This window comes from Quercus robur, chromosome 5, assembly GCF_932294415.1.
Source record: "Quercus robur chromosome 5, dhQueRobu3.1, whole genome shotgun sequence".
Taxonomy (NCBI): Eukaryota; Viridiplantae; Streptophyta; class Magnoliopsida; order Fagales; family Fagaceae; genus Quercus; species Quercus robur.
This window is the reverse complement of record NC_065538.1, coordinates 85,760,883-85,783,203: the sequence shown is the minus strand read 5'-3', so window position 1 is coordinate 85,783,203 and position 22,321 is coordinate 85,760,883. Positions and strand designations below refer to the sequence as shown.

The 22,321-nt window shown below is 36.1% G+C and overlaps 1 protein-coding gene across 1 annotated transcript; it reads left to right on the top strand.

Annotated features, from left to right (window-relative positions):
• The first annotated feature begins 4,718 nt into the window (after nt 1-4,718).
• LOC126727524 (mannosyl-oligosaccharide 1,2-alpha-mannosidase MNS1) lies at nt 4,719-21,649 on the top strand. The gene is made up of 14 exons (XM_050433211.1): nt 4,719-5,239; nt 6,920-6,967; nt 13,391-13,573; nt 14,437-14,549; nt 14,628-14,693; nt 14,854-15,025; nt 15,557-15,646; nt 16,083-16,207; nt 16,358-16,423; nt 16,783-16,891; nt 16,987-17,085; nt 19,633-19,713; nt 19,804-19,974; nt 21,033-21,649. The coding sequence occupies exons 1-14, from the start codon at nt 5,084-5,086 to the stop codon at nt 21,270-21,272; spliced, it is 1,719 nt and encodes a 572-aa protein (XP_050289168.1). The 5' UTR covers nt 4,719-5,083; the 3' UTR covers nt 21,273-21,649.
• Nucleotides 21,650-22,321: the final 672 nt, after the last annotated feature.

Sequence of the window (22,321 nt, the reverse complement as noted above, 5' to 3'; positions counted from 1 at the left end):
TACGTTTCCATTTTAAAGATGAAAAGGGAATTTCTTAACACCTCTCCTCCCCTTGTCCCGCCACATATTCATCTCTTAAATATTTGAATCAATAACTCATTTTTGTATTCTTATAAACCAAAACTTATATTCTATTATCAATGAACTTTTAGATTTAGTAAAACTCCTCTCATTGGATCAGAAGATTGTTTGTGTTACATTTCATCTCCTTACAAGTGACAATATGCATATCTACTAGTTTTAGTCGTCACATTTCCTAATCTCACTCTGCTTGGGCAGTCTATATTGCTTGTAGTAATAATGCCTATTGGGCCAAAACAAAGGATAAGTGGGGAAATTGAATTAATGGAGGCTACAATTAGAAAGTATAGAACGGTGCTTCGGGTGGAGCTTTGGAGGCTAAAGAGGAGAGTAGCTAAATATATTATGAAGGGAGTGGTTTTTGATATCTTAGTCTCTAGTTTGTGCTCTGTAGCACTATGCCACAGCTTTGGTTAGTTCTACCGTGTCCATGGTGTTAATGATGATGTTATTGTTAAAGATTATGATATGAAGGTACCGGTTCAGGTTGAGTTTCTGCTTTTGCGTGCTTCATTGTTTGTGGCTGCGTGCTTTATTGTGTGGCTGTTTATGTTTTACGGTTTTACCTCATCAGATGGTTAAGGTTAAGGAAGGTTGCGGATTTTTAAGCTTGGTGGCATTCCAGACAACAGCAGCAACAACGATGGCTTGTCCAGAATATATGCACTTGTTTAAAGTTTAATGGAGATTATATTTTTCTTAGATTTACTCGACTCTAGTATAATCTAAGAAGTACAGATATGGACACAACTACAGATACAGACATGAATATAACACGATAATACGAGCAATTTTTGAAAAATTATAGTATAAAAGAGCAATTTTTATACAATTATAACATAAAAGGGCCAGTAGCCTAGTACATGAATACGATACGGGTATGACACAGACATGGATATGTTTGAAAAATTGGTATGAAATGGGTACGAAACCTTAAATGAAGTGTTTGTGCTTCCTGACATATAAATTATTTGGTTTTATTACTATATTCATTCTTAATTGCTTTGAATAGTTCTTCTTATCTTTTTTTTTTTTTTTTCTTAATTACTTTCGGTTTATACATTCTTACAGGAACATTGAACTCAAGCTGATTATTATTTTTAATTATTACTTATTTAATGAATAAAGATGGTTCATAACTTCATATTACTTTTTTTTTTTGCTGAAGACAGTTCATATTAATTGTTACGGCCTTATGGGGGCGTTTCAACAAAAATATATCCCCACGGTACCAAAAACCACAGGCCTATATCATGAAATCAAAATTCATCTCATCATATATCGTAAAATCCTCAAACTTAGATCCCTCCATAAAAAATATTATTATTATTTTAAATCTTCTAACGCCATAAAAAATGTAAAATGCATTCCACTTTATATAAAATTGTGAAATTCTTAAAAAAAAAAAAAAAAAACTAAAAATAAGTGATGACAAACATAATACTAACCCAAGTTTTGAATAACCTTTATGTCCCGTAATGAATAAGTTAAATACTATAATTATATGATAATAGTGATGATCAAATTTTTTTTTTTTTTTTAAATGTTGGTGATAGTGATAAACTGATAATCATTTAAAAAAAATATGTTGGTGATACAGTAAGATCTTATTTTAAAATGATAGAAAAACTTTTAAGACTACCATAAAGTTATCGTAAGAATTTTTAAAAATCTTAATCCAACTTAAAAATTCTGAAGTATAATTATCTGAACAACCCAAAAATATTCTTATCCAGCATTATAATTTTTTATTTTATTTTATAAAAGAGATGAGTTGATCAGTTGATGCTAACCTTGTACATATAAGTCCTAAAAGTGTACTCTAGCACCATTAATTGTGGGTTCTAATTAACTTAATCGGTAAAATTTATTGTCATCAAATAAGACTAATAATAAGAACAATCATTATGAAGCAGACATTATAAATTTAAATTATACCATACATATAAAATAAAAATAAAAATAAAAATAAAAAACCGTTTACTAATTTACATTTTACACAATCCGATTAGAATAACATTACAACATAAAAAAAAAATAAAAAAATAAAAAATAACATGACACTTTCAAGAATAATAACGTGACACTAGCTAAACACCATTCGTTTGGGGCATTATACTTATTATACCATGGGAAGTGATATGGAAGGCTGGGGACATAAGTGTCTGTAGCTCTATAGCATAAATTAAGATTGCAGAATAGTTCGGCCTCTCAAAAAAAAAAAAAAAAAAGATTGCAGAATAGTTTTTTTTTTGTTAGAGGGCAATCCTTGTGTCTGAACAAAAAGTTAATTTAATTTCTTAATTATCTTTTTCAGGTTACTCAGAGATGGTTATGAATGAATTATTGTTTAACTTCAAGATCGTTCTCAAAATATTATTACTAGCTTGAAGTGTTATTTGACATCGAAGATTAATGGTTTAGGGTCCGTTTGGTACATGTGTTTAAAAACTGAAAATTGTTGTTTAAAAACTTTTGTGAAAATACTTGTGGGTGATAAAGTATGTGAAAATACATGAAATATTGTTTAAAAACTGAAAATTGTTGTTTAGAAACACTCACTAAACACCCCCTTAGGGTTTGAAAACATTAAACTTAATAAGACTTTTGAAATATGCACAAGTTAACAACTAAAGTGAACAAGAAATTCTAAGTAACTAATAAGCTCCTAACACGACTAAGTTAAACTATTGGCCTACTTGACTATAAGTTAGCTAGACAACATTTCTAAACCATGGAAAAACATATAAGCAAAAGATTTCTTCCCATTGTATTATATTTTACTATGACCGTTAATTTTTTTTTTAAAATGCTAAATATCTTGCAAAATGTCTATAATATGCATATTATTAACTTAATTTTTTATTTCTAAATTTCATTAGATCTTATAATAAATAGTTTTTTTTGTGTACATTACACAGGTTTGCAACTAGTCTCTTATAATAGTTGAGAATCAACATTCCCACAATTTTCATCTCACGTGCCATTAGCATGCTTTCTTTATTATTATTATTTTTTTTTTTGTGGGGGTGCTTTCTTTATTAAATTGTCACATGCATCCCATTTATATTTGCTCCATTCTTTAATATTTTGCCCAACAACTATTAAGGATTAATAATTGGCCCAATATTTCTAAAAAAAATATAATAATAAATAATAATTGGCTCAACACCTTGATAGCAGAATTAGTAGGTCAAATAGCATTAACCTTGTCTTTCTGCTAATTAATCACTATTGCCAGCATAATCTTTCTCCATTAAATGCATAACCTTCTCTTCAGTTCAGCAAGCATTTTTGCAAGCCTTTGAGCCTTTCACTCTTTCTTAACGTGTAGACTACTTTGACAAATATATTTGTAGTAATTTTATTTATTTTTGTTTCGATTCGGATATGTGGATTGTGGAACAAATAAAGGTTTATTGCTAATTAAAATGTGTCACCGTTCAATTTGCCCAAAAAAAAAAAAAAAAAACATTCACACTCTCTCCGACCAATTTTCTTGTGGTCTGTCTCCAAATCCAAATAGAGTAAGCCTATTTATAGACAAACAAATTCATTATTTCTTCTTTTAAGTTTTATTAATTGAGAAAGAGCTTTAAGTTTTAATTGGTAATAAGATGTTTTGTCATTATTAACACTCCTTTCATATCAACCCATAATTAAAAAAAACACCTCACCAAATTATGAAAACAAGTTGCGAATTTACCGGTGTCTATAAATGTATATCAAAATATAGTTATCTTTTATAAAGTCAATATTTTTTATATAATTTTTCTAATATACCTTTATTGAAAAGTAAATGGTTTTAATTTTATTTTTGTTAGCTTTATTTAAGATTAAATAAAAAATGGTAGTGATCAGAAGTTAAGAACTAATACCATTTTGTTTAAAAAATATATATAAAGTAGAAATGGAAAGAAATTTTTGCATAACTACCATACCCATTATCTCTATCTTTTTATTTTCAACAATAACATAATAAAAATTGTGTGCAATTTTTTGTGTAAAAAAAAAAAAAAATGCAAAAAGGGGTGAATCAAGATGTATTCTTTACCTAAGCATAATTATAATAATATCCTACTTATTATATCATTATGGTCACACCCAAATGAAAGACGAAGACTTAAGTTACCCTTACCTATTTTTTATTTATATATATAAAAAAATCAATAAGCATTTTACACTTTCAAAATACAAAAGTCAATCCTAGTAATCAAAATTTTAAATAAAAAAATTTAAAAAAATTATAATTAAATATAAATTAAAACACAAAGAATATTTACTATTCGTAAGGAAGGATGTCACACATTACTAATAAATTATTTACCACACATTCAATCCATACATTTTCCTTTTAAAAATATTTTAAGAAAAAGAAATACATATATCTAAAATAGAATAAAAAAATAAATATTTGCAAAATATCTTCTCTTCTTGTTTTTCATTTTTCATTTTTTTATTATTTAATTTCAATTCTCTCTCTTTTTTTTTTTTTTAATTTAAAAAAAAAAAACAAAAGTAAAAATAAGGAAAAAAAAATTATTTCTTACATCATAAGGCATAATGTCATAATTTCATTGGTACACTCACCAACACTTTTGACCAAATACCCAAAATAATCCAAAGTCTTTTATTACTTTTCTTTCTTCCAAACCCAACACACATTTCTCCTTACATACACACTCTCTCTCTTCAAGTCTCCGGTCGTTGCTCGTTACCTCTGTCTCCTTAACCAACCTCCTCTCTCCCTCACATCCCACGAAACGCGTCCATTTTTTTTTTTAAAATTTATACCGTTTCTCTCCCAAATTCTGATCATTTTTACAATCATCTGATCGAAACGTTTCTCCTTTTTCCCCGTTTCTTCACTAGATCGGCAACTGTAATTGTAATTCAAATTCAAAAGCAGATAAAACGTTTCTTTTGTTTTTCCGTTTCTGTTTTTTCAATGTTTCGGTTTTGAACCAGAAAAATCAGAGAGATCTAACAGAAAAAACTGAAAATGGCGAGGACTAGTAGATCGTCTGTGAGCAAATGGAGGTACTGTCAGCCGTCGTATTATCTAAAACGACCTCAACGCTTGGCTTTGTTGTTCATTGCTTTCGTTTGTTGCTCTCTCTTCGTTTGGGATCGTCAAACTTTGACCAGAGAGCACGAGGTAATCTCTAATTCCAATCCAATTTTGTATGTGAATTTAGTGAATTTGCGATCTGTTTTGATATTGTTCGATTTCTGATATGAAGGAATCGAAGTGTTTTTTGGTTTCAAAATTAGTTTTTTATTTTTATTTATTTTTTATAATAATTTTGGGAAATTGGGGTTGTTTAGAATTGATTGGAAAAGTTTGAAACAAAATTGAATTTAGTTTTTAGGAAAGATGGTAGCTTTGATACCCGAATTGGCATGAATTTGCAGAATGAAGAGATGTTGACTTTCAATTTTTTGTATGATGGGTTATGGTTTAGGAACACTGTGTGTGATTGTAGAATACTTGTTAAGTTAAAATGGGAAATTTTTATAAGACGGGTTATGCTTTATCGCGGTGAAATTGAATGTTGGGTTGTTAGGAAGCAGTGTGTTTGTGAAATGAGTATAGTTGAAACGAGAATTTAAGATGTATAAGTGGAAGAATGAGGGAAGATATAGTTTATTTTTTTTTATTGGTAAGTTACATTTGCGCCTGGAGGGTCTTGAATCGATGACCTTACCTTCCATCCCTTTATTATGGGAGGAGGAAGTACCGGTTGAGCTATTGTTCATTGGTACGAGAAAAGATATAATTTGCAGTCAGGACATTTTCATAAAGATAGGGGTGGTTTCTATTGATGAAAAGATGAGGGAGATTGATTGAGATGGTTTGGTAATGTGCAGAGGAGAGCAATTAATGCATTAGTGAGTTGATTTTAGACGAGGGAATGAAAAAAGGTTGAGGAAGACCCATAATATTAGTAGAATTTAAAAAAAAAAAAAAAAGAATGGTGGAAAAGAATACTTTTGGTTGACCATTGATCCTAATTTGTCAGCTGAGGACCCATAGCATATTCCAAATTTTGGGACTAAGACTTGGTTATTGTTGTTGTTGGACTGGATTATGAAACTAACATTTTAGGATGAAAATATCAGGAAAGAAGGGTTCTTTTGGTGGTTTAAAAAATATTGCAGCAGTGCTATGTCATATTAGAGAGGAAAAGAGAAAATAAAAAGAATATGATGACATTACAGGAATTAGAGTTAGGGTTAGAAACTTCCCTTAGTCGTAGAATTGCACCAGACAATTCCCAAAGAGAGCTCTGTGGCTGCTGATTTTTGAAAATTTTTTTTTCCTAATTCATAATTTTCTCAATGTATTGTAAGGGTTATCTTCATATAATAGGCTTCAACTGCTCTTGTTTCTAATATGAATTTTAAAAAAGGTCATTCCTAATGCACAAAGCTCCCACTTTTGCGGGGTCTGGCCATCTGGGAGAGGTCATGGTAGATAGCCTTATGGTTACCCCACAATTTTTTGGAGAGGCTTATTCATGGACTTGAACCCATGACTTGTCGCTTTTGGTGGAAGGCACTAGCCACCACACTAAGGCTCTTGGTTCTAATATGAGTTGCACCTCATTATTATTATTATTATTATTATTATTTTTTTTGGGGGGGGGGGGGGGTGTGGATGTAGAGCAGTTGAGGTTTTGGATAGTTTTTTTTCTTTAAAAAGTTGATTATACAAACAGTTTATTTTCTTTCATGTGAGTTTTGTAGTAGAAAAGCTTAATTGTATGGCAGACTTTTAGGCTGAGAGTTGTTTCTTTTCTTGCCTCCCTGTAACAAGCTTCTTTCTGATTTGCAGGTAGAAGTTTCCAAGTTAACTGAAGAATTGACCACTTTGCGGAATTTGGTAAGAGATTAAGAAATCTTATCCCTATGCTTATGGTCAAGCTTTAACACCTTTAATTTGGCCTGTAGTTACTTTTAATGAAGGTTCTATTTTTTTGATAAGTAAGAATGTTATATATACGAATGGCTACTCTATGCATAAAAAAAAACATAGAGCAAACCCAGAAAGTACAAGGAGGAAACAACGAAAAAGCAAAAAAGAAAACCAAACCACAAATTAATTACAAAGAGAGAGAGAGATAATGAAAGAAGGGAGAGAATCACTAGTCGTGAGTCCCCAAGCCCGAGACCAATCAAAAAGAGTCCCACTGAAAGAAGCCAGCATCTGATCACCGGAGCTAATCAAATCCTCAAAAGTCCGCTGATTCCGTTCCTTCCAAATACACCAAAAGATGCACAACGGAACTAAATTCCATATCTGAGATGAGTGTTTCCCCAACCAATTCCACCAGCCAAAAAGCAAGTCTGGTATGGAACTAGGTACAACCCAAGACAAACCAAAAGTTATAAAGACAAAGCTCCATAACCGATAAGCCATCTCACAATGAAGAAGTAAATGATCTACCGACTCTCCACAATGTCTACACATAATGCACCAGTCCACAAAATGCACCAGTCTCCTCAATCTTAGGTTATCACCTGTTAGGATCTTATTCCAAGCTACACACCAAACAAAGAAGGAAACTCGCCTAGGGGCCTTTACTTTCCAAATAGCTTTCCACGGAAAAACAATTGAAGGAGAATTCCTTAATTTGTTATAATATGACCGGATATCAAAATCCCCATTAACCTTCAACTTCCACCTCATCCGGTCTCCCACATCCATAGAAGGAGTATTAGCTCCCAACATACAAAGAAAATGTAGCCCTTCCTCCATCTCCCAATCATTAAATTCTCGAGTAAAACGAACATCCCAAGTTCGTCTATCCTCCTCCCCTTGCCTTGACAAGGAGGCTTCAACAGATATCTCCTTATCAATAGCAATACCATACAACCTTGGGAAGGCCAAGTGAAAAGGTTGACCCCACACCACCCATCTTGCCAAAACCTCACTCTATTCCCCAACCCAACAACAAATTGACAATTCTTACTAAAATCCTCCCAACCCATGCGAATGCCTCTCCACAAACCACACCCATGAACTCCCCTACCCAGTTTTGAGGTCCACCCACCCCACTCTTCCCCATATTTTGAAGCCACCACCCTCCTCCATAGCCGATCCTCTTCCTTCCCAAACCGCCACAACCATTTCCCCAATAAGGCCTTATTGAAAGTAGTAAGTTTCCTTATCCCCAAGCCACCATTAGCTATAGGCGCACAAACTTTGTCCCATCCTACCAGATGAGTTCTGCTATCACCCCAAAGAAAATCCCTTTGTAGTTTTTCAATTCTATTAGCCACATGCGTAGGAATTGTGAAAAGCGATAGAAAATAGGTAGGAAGACTAGATAATGTACTCTTGAGTAACATCAACCGACCCCCCTTAGACAAATACAGCTTCTTCCACCCAGCTAATCTCCGCTCAAATTTTTCCAGAATAGGATTCCAAATTGAAGGGGAATTATGTGAAGCCCCTAAAGGCATGCCAAGATAAGTCATAGGTAACTTACCGACTTTACAACCCAAAATTTCAGCAAGGGCATGCACATCATCAACCACCCCTATTGGAACCATTTCACTCTTATGCACATTAACCTTCAAACCTGTTACCGCCTGCAAACTAAGTAACAACAACCGAATATGAAGGATTTGCTCCACATCCGCATCACAAAATAGGATAGTATCGTCTGCAAACAGTAGATGTGTAACACATTCCCCACCACCCCTCCTACCTTCAACTTTAAAACCACGAATCAAACCGGCTTCCTCCACTCTTCTCAACATCCTACTAAACACCTCCATCATAATCAAAAACAGCATAGGAGATAGCGGATCCCCTTGTCTTAAACCTCTTGAACTACCAAAGAAATCAGCTGGAGACCCGTTAATCAAAACAGAGAACTGAACTGTGGATATACAAGTACGGATCCATTTACACCACTTCACTCCAAAGCCCATTCTATGCAACAAATTCAACAAAGTCTCCCAATTCACATGATCGTAGGCTTTCTCAATATCAAGTTTACAAATGACTCCAGGAACCCTACTCTTCCCTCGACTATCCACACACTCATTCGCAATAAGAACCGAGTCAAGAATTTGTCTCCCACCCACAAAGCTATTCTGAGACTCAGAGATCAACTGATCTAATACCACTCTTAATCGATTTGCCAAAACCTTAGACAAGATTTTATACACACTCCCCACCAAGCTAATAGGTCGGAAATCTCTAATATTAGAAGCATCATTCTTTTTAGGAATTAATGCAATGAAGGTAGCATTAAGGGATTTTTCAAACTTACAATGTTGAAAAAACTCTTCAAAGACCGCTAAGACGTCTTTCTCCACTACTCTCCAACAGAGATGATAAAAAGCCATAGTAAACCCATCCGGACCTGGAGCTTTGTCCCCTTCCAAATCACGTACAACTTGAAGTATCTCCTCCCTCTCAAACTTCCTTTCAAGCCAAACCCTCTCCACATCCCCAATACGATCAAATTCCAAACCCTCCACAAAAGGCCTCCAACTCTCAGTCTCCTTGTACAAAGTTTTATAAAATTGTACTACCTGATTAGACACCTCGGATTCCTCCTCAAAAACCACCCCATCCACCTCCAAACTCCTTAGATGATTAAACCTTCTATGAGAATTAGCCATTTTGTGAAAAAACTTGGTGTTATTATCCCCTTCCTTGATACATAACATCCTAGATTTTTGTCTCCAGGAAATCTCTTCCAAAGAAAGAAGATGTTCCACCTGAGACCTCAAAGCTACCCTATGGCCTTTCTCCCCATCAGTGAGACCAAAATCCCCCTCCTTGGCGTCTAATTTTTTTAGTTCCTCCAATAATTGTTTCTTCTGACGCTCTACATTACCAAACTCTCGGCGATTCCATTGAACAATATCTTCTTTCAAAGCCTTCAATTTTTTTGCAAGCACAAAACTAGGTGTACCCACAAAAGAATGCCGATTCCACCAGAACTGAACTCTATCCACAAATCCCTCCGTCTTCAACCACATATTTTCAAATCTGAACGGACTTTTCCCCCTTGCCATTCCCCCTGCCTCCAAAAGAATTGGACTATGATCTGAGATAGGACGTGGTAAAATCCTTTGAAGAACATCAGGGAAGTGGTCCTCCCAATCTGGAGTGACCAATGCTCTATCAATCCTAGACATCACTGGTTGATCGGTGCCACTAGACCATGTGTATCTACCTCCGTCTAAAGGCAAATCTACCAAGTTAAGATCCTCAATAAATTCAGAAAATTTTTCCATAGCCAATGTCAAACGTGCCTCACCCCTACGCTCACTAGGAAAGCGAACAATATTAAAATCGCCAAAGCAACACCATGGTAACCTCCAATACTGCTGAATACCCACCAACTCATCCCACATGTGACCCCTCTCAACATTCTCATTTGGGCCATAAACCCCTGAGCATGCCCATATAAAACCGTCCCCCACCCCTTGCCATTTAACCGAAACTGAGTAAATGCCGACCATAACCTCTACCTTCTCCAAAACCCTTTTATCCCACATAAGCAAGATACCACCAGCAGTCCGATCAGCCTCCAAAACAGCCCAATCCACATATGGACAACCCCACAAACTACAAACCAACTGTCTATTCATGCTAGCAATTTTCGTCTCTTGTAAACAAACAACATCGCACTTCCACTCCCGCAACAAATTTTTCACTACAAGTCGTTTTTGAGGATCATTTAAACCTCTAACATTCCACGAAATCATTTTTATCTTCATAAACACTAAACTATCCCCAACTAATGACACCAACACAAAACCACCCTTTATCTCCTCTCATAATTCACCGAACATATCAAGTTTTGCAACTCTCTACGTCCCTTGTTTTTGGACTTAGCCAGTTTTTTACTACCCATTTCTCTCCTGTGTAACACATTGGCTGCTTCCATCTCAGTTTCTAGCCTCTGTAAGAGAGCAATGCACAACTTCTCATGTCGATTCGTTGACAACCCAACCAATTTACTGAACCCAGGAATTCTGTGCTTCACCCAACTAGAAATATCTAACTTATTCTCAATACTCAATACCTCAGTGCCCTCCTCCAACTCTACTAACTTTGTTGACACACCCGGATCAATGATTTGCAGAGGTAAACAATCTGACACTTCAGTTTCACCAAACCCCACAGAAAAATCAACTGCATCCTCCACAAGTATGACCTCCCTAGGAAGACTTAAAAGTTCCTTAGTAGAGAAAGTATTAACTTCCTGACCCGATGCTCCAAAACCAGCTCGCAAAAACTCCAGAAACTGATCGGGAAAAGAAGGTCCGATCAATCTCGGCACAAATTCGAGAGTTACCAGCCTCTTACCTTCAGAAATCGACCCACCCGACAGCTTATTATGTCCCAAAACACTATTCCGGTCAGAACTGAGCTTGAAACCCATTTTCAGAAGATTCTCGGTGCGCCCCGACACTTCCACCGGTGAAACCCAACGCTGATTAAATGGCATAACTCCCTCTGCCTTGGTCTGTGTCGCCCCTACCGGCAAAACCGCATGCAATGGACTGACCGATAAACTCCTTTCATCTTCATCGTCTCTCAACAAAACCTCCTGCGTCGCTAACCCAGTTGTAAGGATCCTGGAACTCTCTTCAGTCTCATCGGGACTAAGTTTAGATGAGAGTGGGCCTAAAGAAGTGTTGGAGCATTCTCCAGCCTCTAAACTGCATGGGCTTGCACTCAATGGGCTTAAGTTAGACACAGAATGGGTTACGGGCTGTTTTGGGCCCAACCTGAAATTCAGCTTCTCTGTGACAGCCCGTGGCACCCATTTAAAGGAAGTTTTTCCTTCTTTATAATTATCCCAGAAAACCCGTCTCTTCCCATTCTCAGCCACCACCACTATTAATCCCTTCCCAGTCCATCGTGTATCCCTCAAATCACGCCCCTTCCCCTTTTCAGTTTTATTTGAATTCAAACCAAAAATTAATGGAGATCTGATTTGATTCTGTACCGGTAAATTCTCACCTACATTAATGCCCAAATTAATGCTCCTCCCTCTCCCCTCCCCTCCCCTCACGGCTGCTGTACCAGGCTGACCCTCCAGACCAGCAACCACCTGCTTCCGAGATTGATTCAGCGGCACTGCCGTCGTTTCCTTCGTCCTATTCTGCTGTTTCTCCCCCATCACATCATCTATAATATTCTGTCCTACAGCCTTGGTTTTATGGAAAGGATGAATACCACCCTTTGCCTGCATTGGACCCTTCACTGTCTCAACAAAAGACCGAGATGGATTACGTTTCTGTGCCTGAGGAATAAACTTTACCTGGCCTGAACCACCAAAGGCATATTGGTTGGGTTCTAACATCTTCCTCAATTCTAAACCAAAAACCTTCCAACCATATTTTTCTTTCCCTTCCGGGATTATGACAGACCTCCGAAGCCCACCAGTTTTGAGTTCAGTCACTAGCAAAAACTGACCAAAAGAGTTTGATCCCCGTTGCAAGGTATATGCAGTATCTCCTTCCCTAAGCGTGAAAAATTGTTTGGGATTCACCCCAATCACCATAAGTTCTATATTTTTCATTAACCATAATGCCGCGCTTTTGCCCATAAACACTGACTTCATGAAATATTTGCCCCGTTCAAAAATACGTAACGCAAAATAATTCCCTCCTTCCTCCACCACCAACTGAAAAAGCTTCGATTCAATGAAAAAACTACGTATCCCTCCCATACTAATGAGAATCAAAAACAAATAGAAGAAACAATATCTGACTAATCTGAGGTAGCCGGGCCTCCGCTCATAACCTCACCCTCAGACCTGATACTAGTTAAGTATATCCCTTCTTTATATTTTTGTTTTCTTTCAATTCCATTGATGAAAATGCTATTTGGTTTTAATGTATGCACTAATTGATGAGTTTTTATTACCCTCGATCTCCTTCAATACCAGAATGATCTCCTTCTTTGAAAACTCTCCCCAGCAGTTTGCTTTGTTGCCTATAATAATTAATAAGTAATGCCCAAGTTGTGGAGTGGTAGCTTGGCCTGAATTAACTTTAGTTTTCTACTCTACTAGGCGACCTTCCAGCATCTGTTTGATTCAAGTAGAAGTTGTATGGTTGCAAAATAACCAAGTAGCTTTTTTCTAATGTTTATTTTTATAATGGCCTATTGCTCCTTGGTTAAAAATTCAAATTGGTGAAGAACATGTTGGTTATGCTGTGCTTAGAAAATGTAAGGTGGCATGGCATAGCTTTAGTATGTAGTAACTTTTTATCCGTTTTTAAAATGCTAGAGATTTGTACTAAGAGGAAACTTTACTTTCAGTTGGAAGAAATAAAGAATGCTCATGGTGATGCACTTGGGAAGATTAATATTGGTGGTGAGCTCCCCAAGAAAGAGGTTCCAGAAGATCCAATAGAAATTGAGCGAAGACAGAAAGTAAAAGAAGCCATGCTTCATGCATGGAGTTCATATGAGCAGTATGCGTGGGGCCAAGATGAACTTCAGGTACTCTGAACGTTTTTCAGTATGTTATCTATTCCACTCGTGAATGCTTTCTCTAGTTTTGAATTTTGCATCCAGTAACATATGAAGCAGTGTTACTTGGGTCTTTATCCCTTTTAGACTTCTTGTGCAGCAAGTTTTTGCTTTGTTTGAGATTCTGTAATGAGTCCTTTTAGGTATTTGGTTGCTCTGAAGGTTTGGGTTGTGGGAGTTAAATGAGACCCATCGTTTGAATTTGAACTTTGCATATCCTTATTAACCATCCTGTAACTGATTTAAAAAAAGTGATTAGCCAATAGGTCTGATCTTTATGGTGCCATGAAAATCATTCAGCAGATGAAGCTTTTCATTTTTCCTTTCTTTCCTTGAGCTATGCTTTACTGTTTTTCCTGATCTTCAATGGGTAATCTGTGTCTGGAGTTTATCCTATCAGCACCTGGTCAGTGTAGTGTATACAACATATGTTTTTAGGCTCCTAAATCAATAAAGTATCTGTCAAGAATAAGATTCAGAATCAATCAAGTACTAGGTCCAACTTGAATCACCATCATACCTGTGAATGTACTATTTGCTTCCTACTGAGTTAGTCTTCATATCATTCCTAATACACCATATTTATTTTCCTATTCTTGCTCAACAATCCTTTTTTGTTTGGGGGGAGGGGGAGAAAGGAGGGGGGGGGGGGGGGGGGGGATAAAATGGAGCATTGAGACTTGACTAATTACAAACTAGAGGGAAGAGATACCTTGAAGGCTGAAAGTGCGAGTTTGATGGAATTCTTTTGACTTTTCCTACTATTTACGTGTCATTTTATTTTATGCTTTATGCGCTCAACATTAACAACCATTTTATCATTTTGTTACCAGCCACAGTCAAAGAATGGTGTCAATAGCTTTGGTGGTCTTGGAGCAACTCTAATAGACTCACTTGATACATTGTATATCATGGGTCTTGAGGAGCAGTTCCAGAAAGCTAGGGAGTAAGTTTAACCTTCAATTTTTGTTACATGGACCCTAGTTTACATTCCTATTATAACATACTCCATTTTTCTTGGCAGGTGGGTTGCAAATTCATTGGATTTTAACAAGGATTATGAGGCTAGCGTTTTTGAGACAACCATAAGGTTGCGTTATAAGGTTTATGTAGTTGAATATAAAAATTCTCGTTTTCCTGTTGACATGAAAAGTTATGGGGCTATGACTTTTTGTGGTTTTAAAAGCAACTTAGGGTGAGAGTCAGCTGTATTGCATCTGCTGAATCATGTCTATTTTCCTGGAATTCAGAGTTGTTGGTGGACTACTTAGTGCATATGATCTTTCAAATGACCAAGTTTTCCTCGACAAGGCTAAGGATATTGCTGATAGATTACTTCCTGCATGGGATACACCTTCTGGGATCCCTTATAACATAATTAACCTGGCACATGGAAGGCCACACAACCCTGGATGGACGGGGGTAAGTTGTTATTTTTCTTCATGTAGGCCATACCATGAGTTTGTCTCAGACCCAGGACAGGTTTATTTCCCAACCTCTCAAACTGAGGTCACTTGTGAAGCTAGGCAATTACCTTTGGACCTAATTGTAATTGCCAGCTTCAGGGAATATTTTTTCTGAATCTATTGCTTTAATAATTTTTTAAGCATTAAAAATTTGTTTAGCTGTCACTTTATCATCACATGATGGTTATTTAGGGCTTGTTTAGATTATATTATTTAAAGCTTTTCTTTTTCTAGGTACAAATGTACTTTTTCTCAACTTATTTTTAAACCCAAAAGGCCAATGAAAATAAGCTTTCCCAAATGAGCACACTGATTGATGAATTGTATAATCTTTGGCTCTTCCCTTGGACAATATCTCAAGTATCTACCTAAGTTTAAGCCTGAATTTTTCATCGGCATAAATAATCTATCAAACATGTTGAAGTAGTGTCTTGTAATTGGTTACATTATTTTTATATATTTGATGATATAATTTTCTTGTTCCTAGGGGGAAAGTATCCTTGCAGATTCTGGCACAGAGCAGCTGGAGTTTATTGCTCTATCTCAGAGGACAGGAGACCCAAAGTATCAGCAGAAGGTAGTTGATCATGTTTATATGCACATGACTTTTTTTTTTTTTTTTTTTTTTTTTTTTTTTGGGGGGGGGGGGGGGGTGGGGGTGGGGAGGGTGGGGTTGCTGACATGTGCATGTGATGGAATGTAGTGTTAGCTGTTTTATTGGATTTTGGCCCTCAGGAGTAAAGGGTGGGGTTTGCATAGGTCCAAGTCTTACAAAACCAAAGATATTGTTTTATGTTCAGTTTCTATTTGTATTAAAGGTCCAAGTCTTGTGAAAATTTTCAATCATAAAGTTCCTTTGTAGGCACAAAGAGCCTGACTTGTATGAAAAGCATATTCAGTTAAGGAGCTATTCTAGGGGTTGCACACTTCCAAGTTCCAATATGGTTCTGATAAAGGAACTTTTCTAGGCATTGATATGCTGACAGTGAATTGAATGGCTTGCATATTTTCAGGTGGAGAATGTTATAGCACAGATTAATAAAACTTTTCCGGATGATGGCTTGCTTCCTATCTATATTAGTCCGCAAAGAGGAACATCACAATACTCTACCATAACCTTTGGTGCTATGGGTGACAGGTATTCATCATTTAGAAATTTTGATGTGATTTATACCACCTTTTGTGAGTTTCAGATTTCATTTTTACTTAAGTCTAGGGACCCTAAACGATTACCTTATATTTGTTACCTCTGTTATGTTGTGGTTAACGCAAAAAAAATCGATTGCAGCTTTTATGAATACTTGCTCAAAGTTTGGATACAGGGGAATAAGACTCCTGCTGTGAAGCTTTATAGGTGAGAAGTCTTTTCATTTCATCTATATTTATAAGGCTGCATTTTAATCACCCTAACTAATTAAATACCTTCTGGGTTTTTATTTTTATTTTTATTTTTTTAACATCATCTTGATTCAAAAGCTAAGAAAATCATATTTGCTTGGAAAAAATAAGACTTTTCATTGAGCCAAACTCATTAATAGTTATAGTAGGCTTAGTAGCAGAAAGAAACTGTCATTTTTACTTGGATTCAAAGGAAAATAATTTTCTTTTATATTTGACATGATTTTTATTTAAATATCCAGTTTAATATCATCAGTATTCTTCCCCTTGAATTTCATCTTGATGTTAATAATTCTTGTGGAATCTTGGAAGCAGAGAAATGTGGGAGAAATCAATGAAAGGTCTATTAAGCTTGATTAGGAGAACAACACCATCATCTTTTACATATATCTGTGAGAAGAATGGGGATTCTCTGTCAGACAAGGTAAATTTATGTGTACAGTACCAGTAATATCACATTAGTGATTTATTATTTGATGTTTAATTTTTTTTTCTCCCTTTTATCTAATTTATGTGCAGATGGATGAATTAGCCTGCTTTGCTCCAGGAATGTTGGCTTTAGGATCATCTGGTTATGGTCCTGATGGCTCGCAAAAATTCTTGTCACTTGCAGAAGAGGTATTCTTAATTGCTCAAAACTTTTGAATCATTTGTGATTGATCAAGGCCTTTTTCCCCCCTCAAAATTTAACATCAATTTTGGCCTATTTATCATTTTTGGGAGAACTATGGTCAGGGAAATTGTGGAAGAAGAGAATCGATTGTGTTATGCCCTCAAATTGGAATTAAAGGCAGTCAAAAGCAAGTTGTTAACAATTGAGCTTTGTCAAGTTCACATGAACAAACTCAAACACCCATAGCGTATAGGCATGCCCAATAAGACTCAAACCACATGCAGACTGTGTAGGCTTTGGGAGCATGTTGAAAACCATTAATCCCAAGAGCTTAAGCTATTAAGAAATTGACATACAATGTGTGTCAAGCTCACATGCAAAGGCAGAAAATCTTAACAGTATTTTTTTGTATGTGTATGTGCATGCATGTGGTTTGTTTGGTTTTTGGTCCCTCAAATTTATGTATATGTATTATTGTATCGCATTTCTGGCCTCTAAAATATGGGTTTTTGTTTGATTTTCTCACTCAAATTTAAAAGCTTGAATTCACTAACTTAAATTTGTGAAGGGAACAATATTGGTCCTCCATTTATTTTCAGTCCATCTTGTTGCTTGGTGGCTAACGGCATGCTGAGTCAGCATTATTTTATCTCATGTGCTAATTCATTTAGTTGTGTTTGTCCAAAGCATCCTGGGACCCAACCAAATTGACATCTCACTTTCTATTTTTTCTTCTCATCACTCTTCATCTCTCTATCTTCTCTAGCAGCCATTATGGCCACAATCAAACACCCTAAAATTCAAATCAATCAAACTTCTGTAAAACTCTCTTTTACTCCTCTCTCTCTCTTGTGTTTTTTAAGCATTAGAAATCTGAGTTATCAAAATTGAGTCAATCTCTTTAAGAAACCAGGAAAGCCAAAATGCAAACCCATCTCTCTTTCATTCCCTAAATAAACACAATGGTGAAGAGTTGGTCTTGGCAGATGAAGTGGTTGAAGCGGCACATTTGATGGCTTGAGGATAGGGTACGAATGGGTTGGAAATTCTGATGGTGGTTTGAGAGTGATGAGGGTTTTGGCTATGGCTGCTGGTTGGGGTTTTGATTCCGAAGAAAGCACGATTTTGGCTTTATGGTAATGGCTGGTTAGGGAAAGTGGTGGCAGTGAGCAACCCTTGGGGTTTGTGTGTGGTGGTTTGGAGCTGCTGATGATGGGTTCAATTGTAATTGGGCGATTTTAGACTGGTGGCTGAATGGGTGATTGGGTTTTTTTTTTTTTTGTTTGTTTGTTTGTTTGTAGTTTGCAATGTATGTTTATGCAGTTTTTGTGTTTAATGTGTGGTGTGTGTGATTGTTGCAGTTGGTCGACTGAGGGTGAGGTTGGTTGGGTATGGCGGAGCTGGTTATGTGCTGTGGGGGGTATTTTTGGTGAGTGGGAAGAAAAAGAGGGAAAAAAGAAGTCATATGGCTTGAAAAGGAAATCCGGAGGTCTTGGCTTAAATGACGTAGACTGGGGTTTGGAGCTTTTGGTTATAGGTTTGCTGGGTTTGTGATTGGGTGTTGCCATGGGATTATGGGAATGTTAGGTTCATGGGTCAGCTTTAGGTTGTGGAAATTGAGAGGGAGATTACTGATAGTGGAGGTCAGTGGTAAGGGGATGAAACTAGGGGGGTTTATTTTTTTTGGTTGGGTTCATCCACAGCGTTAATCGGAGGAAGACGAAGTGGTGTCATGTGCTGAGTTTTGTAATTTTTGATAGCAAAAGTTCTTTGATGGAGGGAAATCATGCTGATGTGGTAGCTTGGTGGTGGCTTCCAATAAGTGATGGTTTTTTCCTGGTTTTGAGAGAATGTGTAGACTGGACCGATACAGATGCTGGTTGATGGTTGAACCGGCTGGTCCAGTCCAGTTTTTAGAACAATCTTATAAGTGATTCTCTGCCATTAAAACCATATTGTCTATTAGACATTTTACTCCAAATTCAAATTTACAAGAAGATATTGAACAGCTGACTATACATTAATGGAACTTTCATCTACAATAAAAATATCATTTATATCATGATCTGGTTTTCTGATATTGCTATATATCTCAGATATTTTGCACTTCTCAGTTGTGGAAATGTAGCAAAAGTCCTACTGTCTTATCATTCTTTGATCAGTGATCAAGAAATCTTCTATGACTTTTGCATATTTCCACTTCAACTCATGCTTTTAGTTTTGTACTTTATTTATTTGTTGAGGGCATATTCAATCATTTGTTTCCCTGCTTTGAGCCTTTGGTCAAGAAGCGTCAGCATGGCTTTTAATCTAATACTTGTTTGGAGATTCCAAGAAATCTAGAACGCTCATGTGCTTTGATAAAGGGGCAAGAGATCAAGATGAGATACAATATAGTATTTTTAATTTCTTATCCTTTTTTTTGGGGGGGGGGGGGGGGGACGGTTGGTATTTCCTTGCACCATTGATCCCATTCATTCCACTATGTCATGCCTTGTACAGCTATCACTCTTTTGGCAGTTGACTAGATTCTATTATTTCTTCTTTTGCAGCTTGCTTGGACCTGCTACAACTTCTATCAGTCAACACCAACAAAATTGGCTGGGGAGAATTATTTCTTTCATTCTGGGCAGGTGAGTTATCCCTATTCTTGTGATATACAAATTTTTTGTGTGTGTGTGTGTGTGTGTGTCTTACGCTACATCCATAAATACCTGTTTTAGGACATGACTGTGGGCACATCATGGAACATTTTGAGACCCGAGACAGTTGAGTCACTCTTTTACCTCTGGCGTTTGACTGGCAACAAGACATACCAAGAGTGGGGTTGGAATATATTTCAAGCATTTGAAAAGAATTCCCGCATAGAGTCTGGATATGTTGGATTGAAAGATGTAAGCACTCCTCAAATTCACAGCTCAACATTTGCATTTGTGCTCAAATTTTCTTATTCATTCATTTCAGATTATTTTTTTTTTATGAAAGCTTAGAAAGTATTATCTTGGTCATTCTTTTGTTAAAGGGTCTAAGTTTACTATGGAATATTTTTTTCTGACCAATGAATAAAGGGTTTTTGTTCAGTTCTTTCTAATATTGTCTCATTGTTTCTTTGATTTGTTGAAAACTATGGTGTTATCCTCAGGACGTATGTTCCTTGATTGTGTTCTTGCTTACCAGCCCCCTTGAAAGAGCTTAAAACATTTGCACATAGAAGCACTGCTAGCAGTTTGTCACTTGTTAAAAAAAGAAAAAGAAAAATGCAGTTCATGGTGGCAAATTACCAGTGACATATACTTGGTGGAATCATTTGATCATTGTATCAGTGCATGGTTGATAGTGAGGTGGAGAACTTGGAACTGTTTAATTTAATCTTAATGTTCCTTTTAGTTGGTTTCTGTTCCTGAATTTTAATGGACTCACATAGATTACTCATAATATAGTGGACCGTATCAATGCACCACTCTTTACATTGTGGGTGAGTTTAAGAAAGTACTAGGTTATTACTGTTTTCTGGACCTAATGGACTTGAGACTTCTTGAGTTGACAGAAGTATAATTTAAAAAAAAAAAAAAAAAAAAAAAAAAAAACTAAATACTGTTACCTCCAAAAAAAGAAAAAGAAAAGAGGGCATGTCATTTTCTCATGGGATATTTGATGAGTATGCGATTTTGATCACTTTGCATAATGTAGTTTTAAGACCTTGGTTTGTGATGCCTTTCTTTTCCTTTTTTCCTAATTGATGTTTTAACCACAATTTAGGCTGCCAGTTAATTTTTAGTTGATGCTTTGTTGATTTCTTCAAACTAAATCTTGCCAAAAAGTAAAGTTTACTGCTACTGCTAGAAAATTTGAAGTGTTCTTTAAGAAGTGTAAATTTTCTATAAATGCTTTGACAAGTATGTTATGATAACTATGTGGCTGCTCATTTACTATTGGCTGGTGTTCTTCTCAGGTTAATACTGGTGTCAAGGACAATAAGATGCAAAGCTTCTTTCTCGCAGAAACTCTCAAATATCTGTATCTCCTTTTCTCACCCCCTTCAGTCATCTCATTAGATGAATGGGTTTTCAACACTGAAGCTCACCCTCTGAAAATTGTGGCCCGGAATGATGGGGGATTTGTTGGAAAATCAGATGGGAACAATATACCAATGACTAGATTTCGTGGCAGGAAAGAAGGTCGATCAGGCTAATTATTAGGAATCATTAATAGTTTATTATTTTCGGTTGAACCCTTTCTGTAATTTCCGGCTCAAGGAGGTGAAAGAGCCAAAGGGTTCGATGCACTTGAAATTTGATGTCAGCTATTCCTATTACGGTATAATGCAGCTCAACAAATTTCACGTGTAGGTTGAACTTGTACTCTACATTAAAATATGCGGGTGCCCTTCTTTTACAATGATGGATTTGTAACATAGGAAATAGGTCATTCTCTACAGTTACAGTACTATTACCGGTTGTAGGAAAAGGGGTTTTTGCCCTAAAAGCCTTTTTGATGGGTAGCCATTTGTAATTTTAAGATATTTGGGTTTTTTACCCTTTACATTTGGGAATCATCGTTGAATTTTAAGTTGCTGAGTGTTATTTACTCCTAGTTCAATAGCATTTTGTTAATCTCTGAGCATATCCTAGTGGGCAAAAATAGCTGTCGTATAAGGGGATTAAGGTAGCTTTAGAGTTCTCTTATTTCCCTAAAACCCATGGAAATCGATACTAGACAATTAAATTGATCCAGTGACTATGGGAACAACGAGTTCTTTACACTCAAAAGCAAATTGAAGTGGACTCAAAATCCAAACAAAGGATCCATGGCTTTGATACTTGTTTGTTGAAATAGCAAAAGCTATGATACCAATTCGTTGTTAGTATAGCTGATTATGGTTGGATTATACGAAGAAAAAAAAAAAAAAAAACACGATCACACAAGAAACACAAATTTAGGTGGTTTAGTCTTAAGCCTAAGTTCTTGGATGGAATTGAGGAGAGATTCTCGCTAATAATATAAGATTACGAAGGTGATACAAGGGCTTTTTCCCACAACAGCATATGCCGGTGGGATAACTCGTATTTCTCCCAAGAAAATTGTAACGTGTTGAACTCTCTTGATGGCAATAAAGTATCATGCTTAATTGTTGCATGTAACATTCCTCTTATATGGAGATGATGTGAGAGGGATGTTGCAGCAAAGGTTACACAAAATGATAATCCTTGCTAGGTTGTGGCATTGAGTGAAGACCCCAAA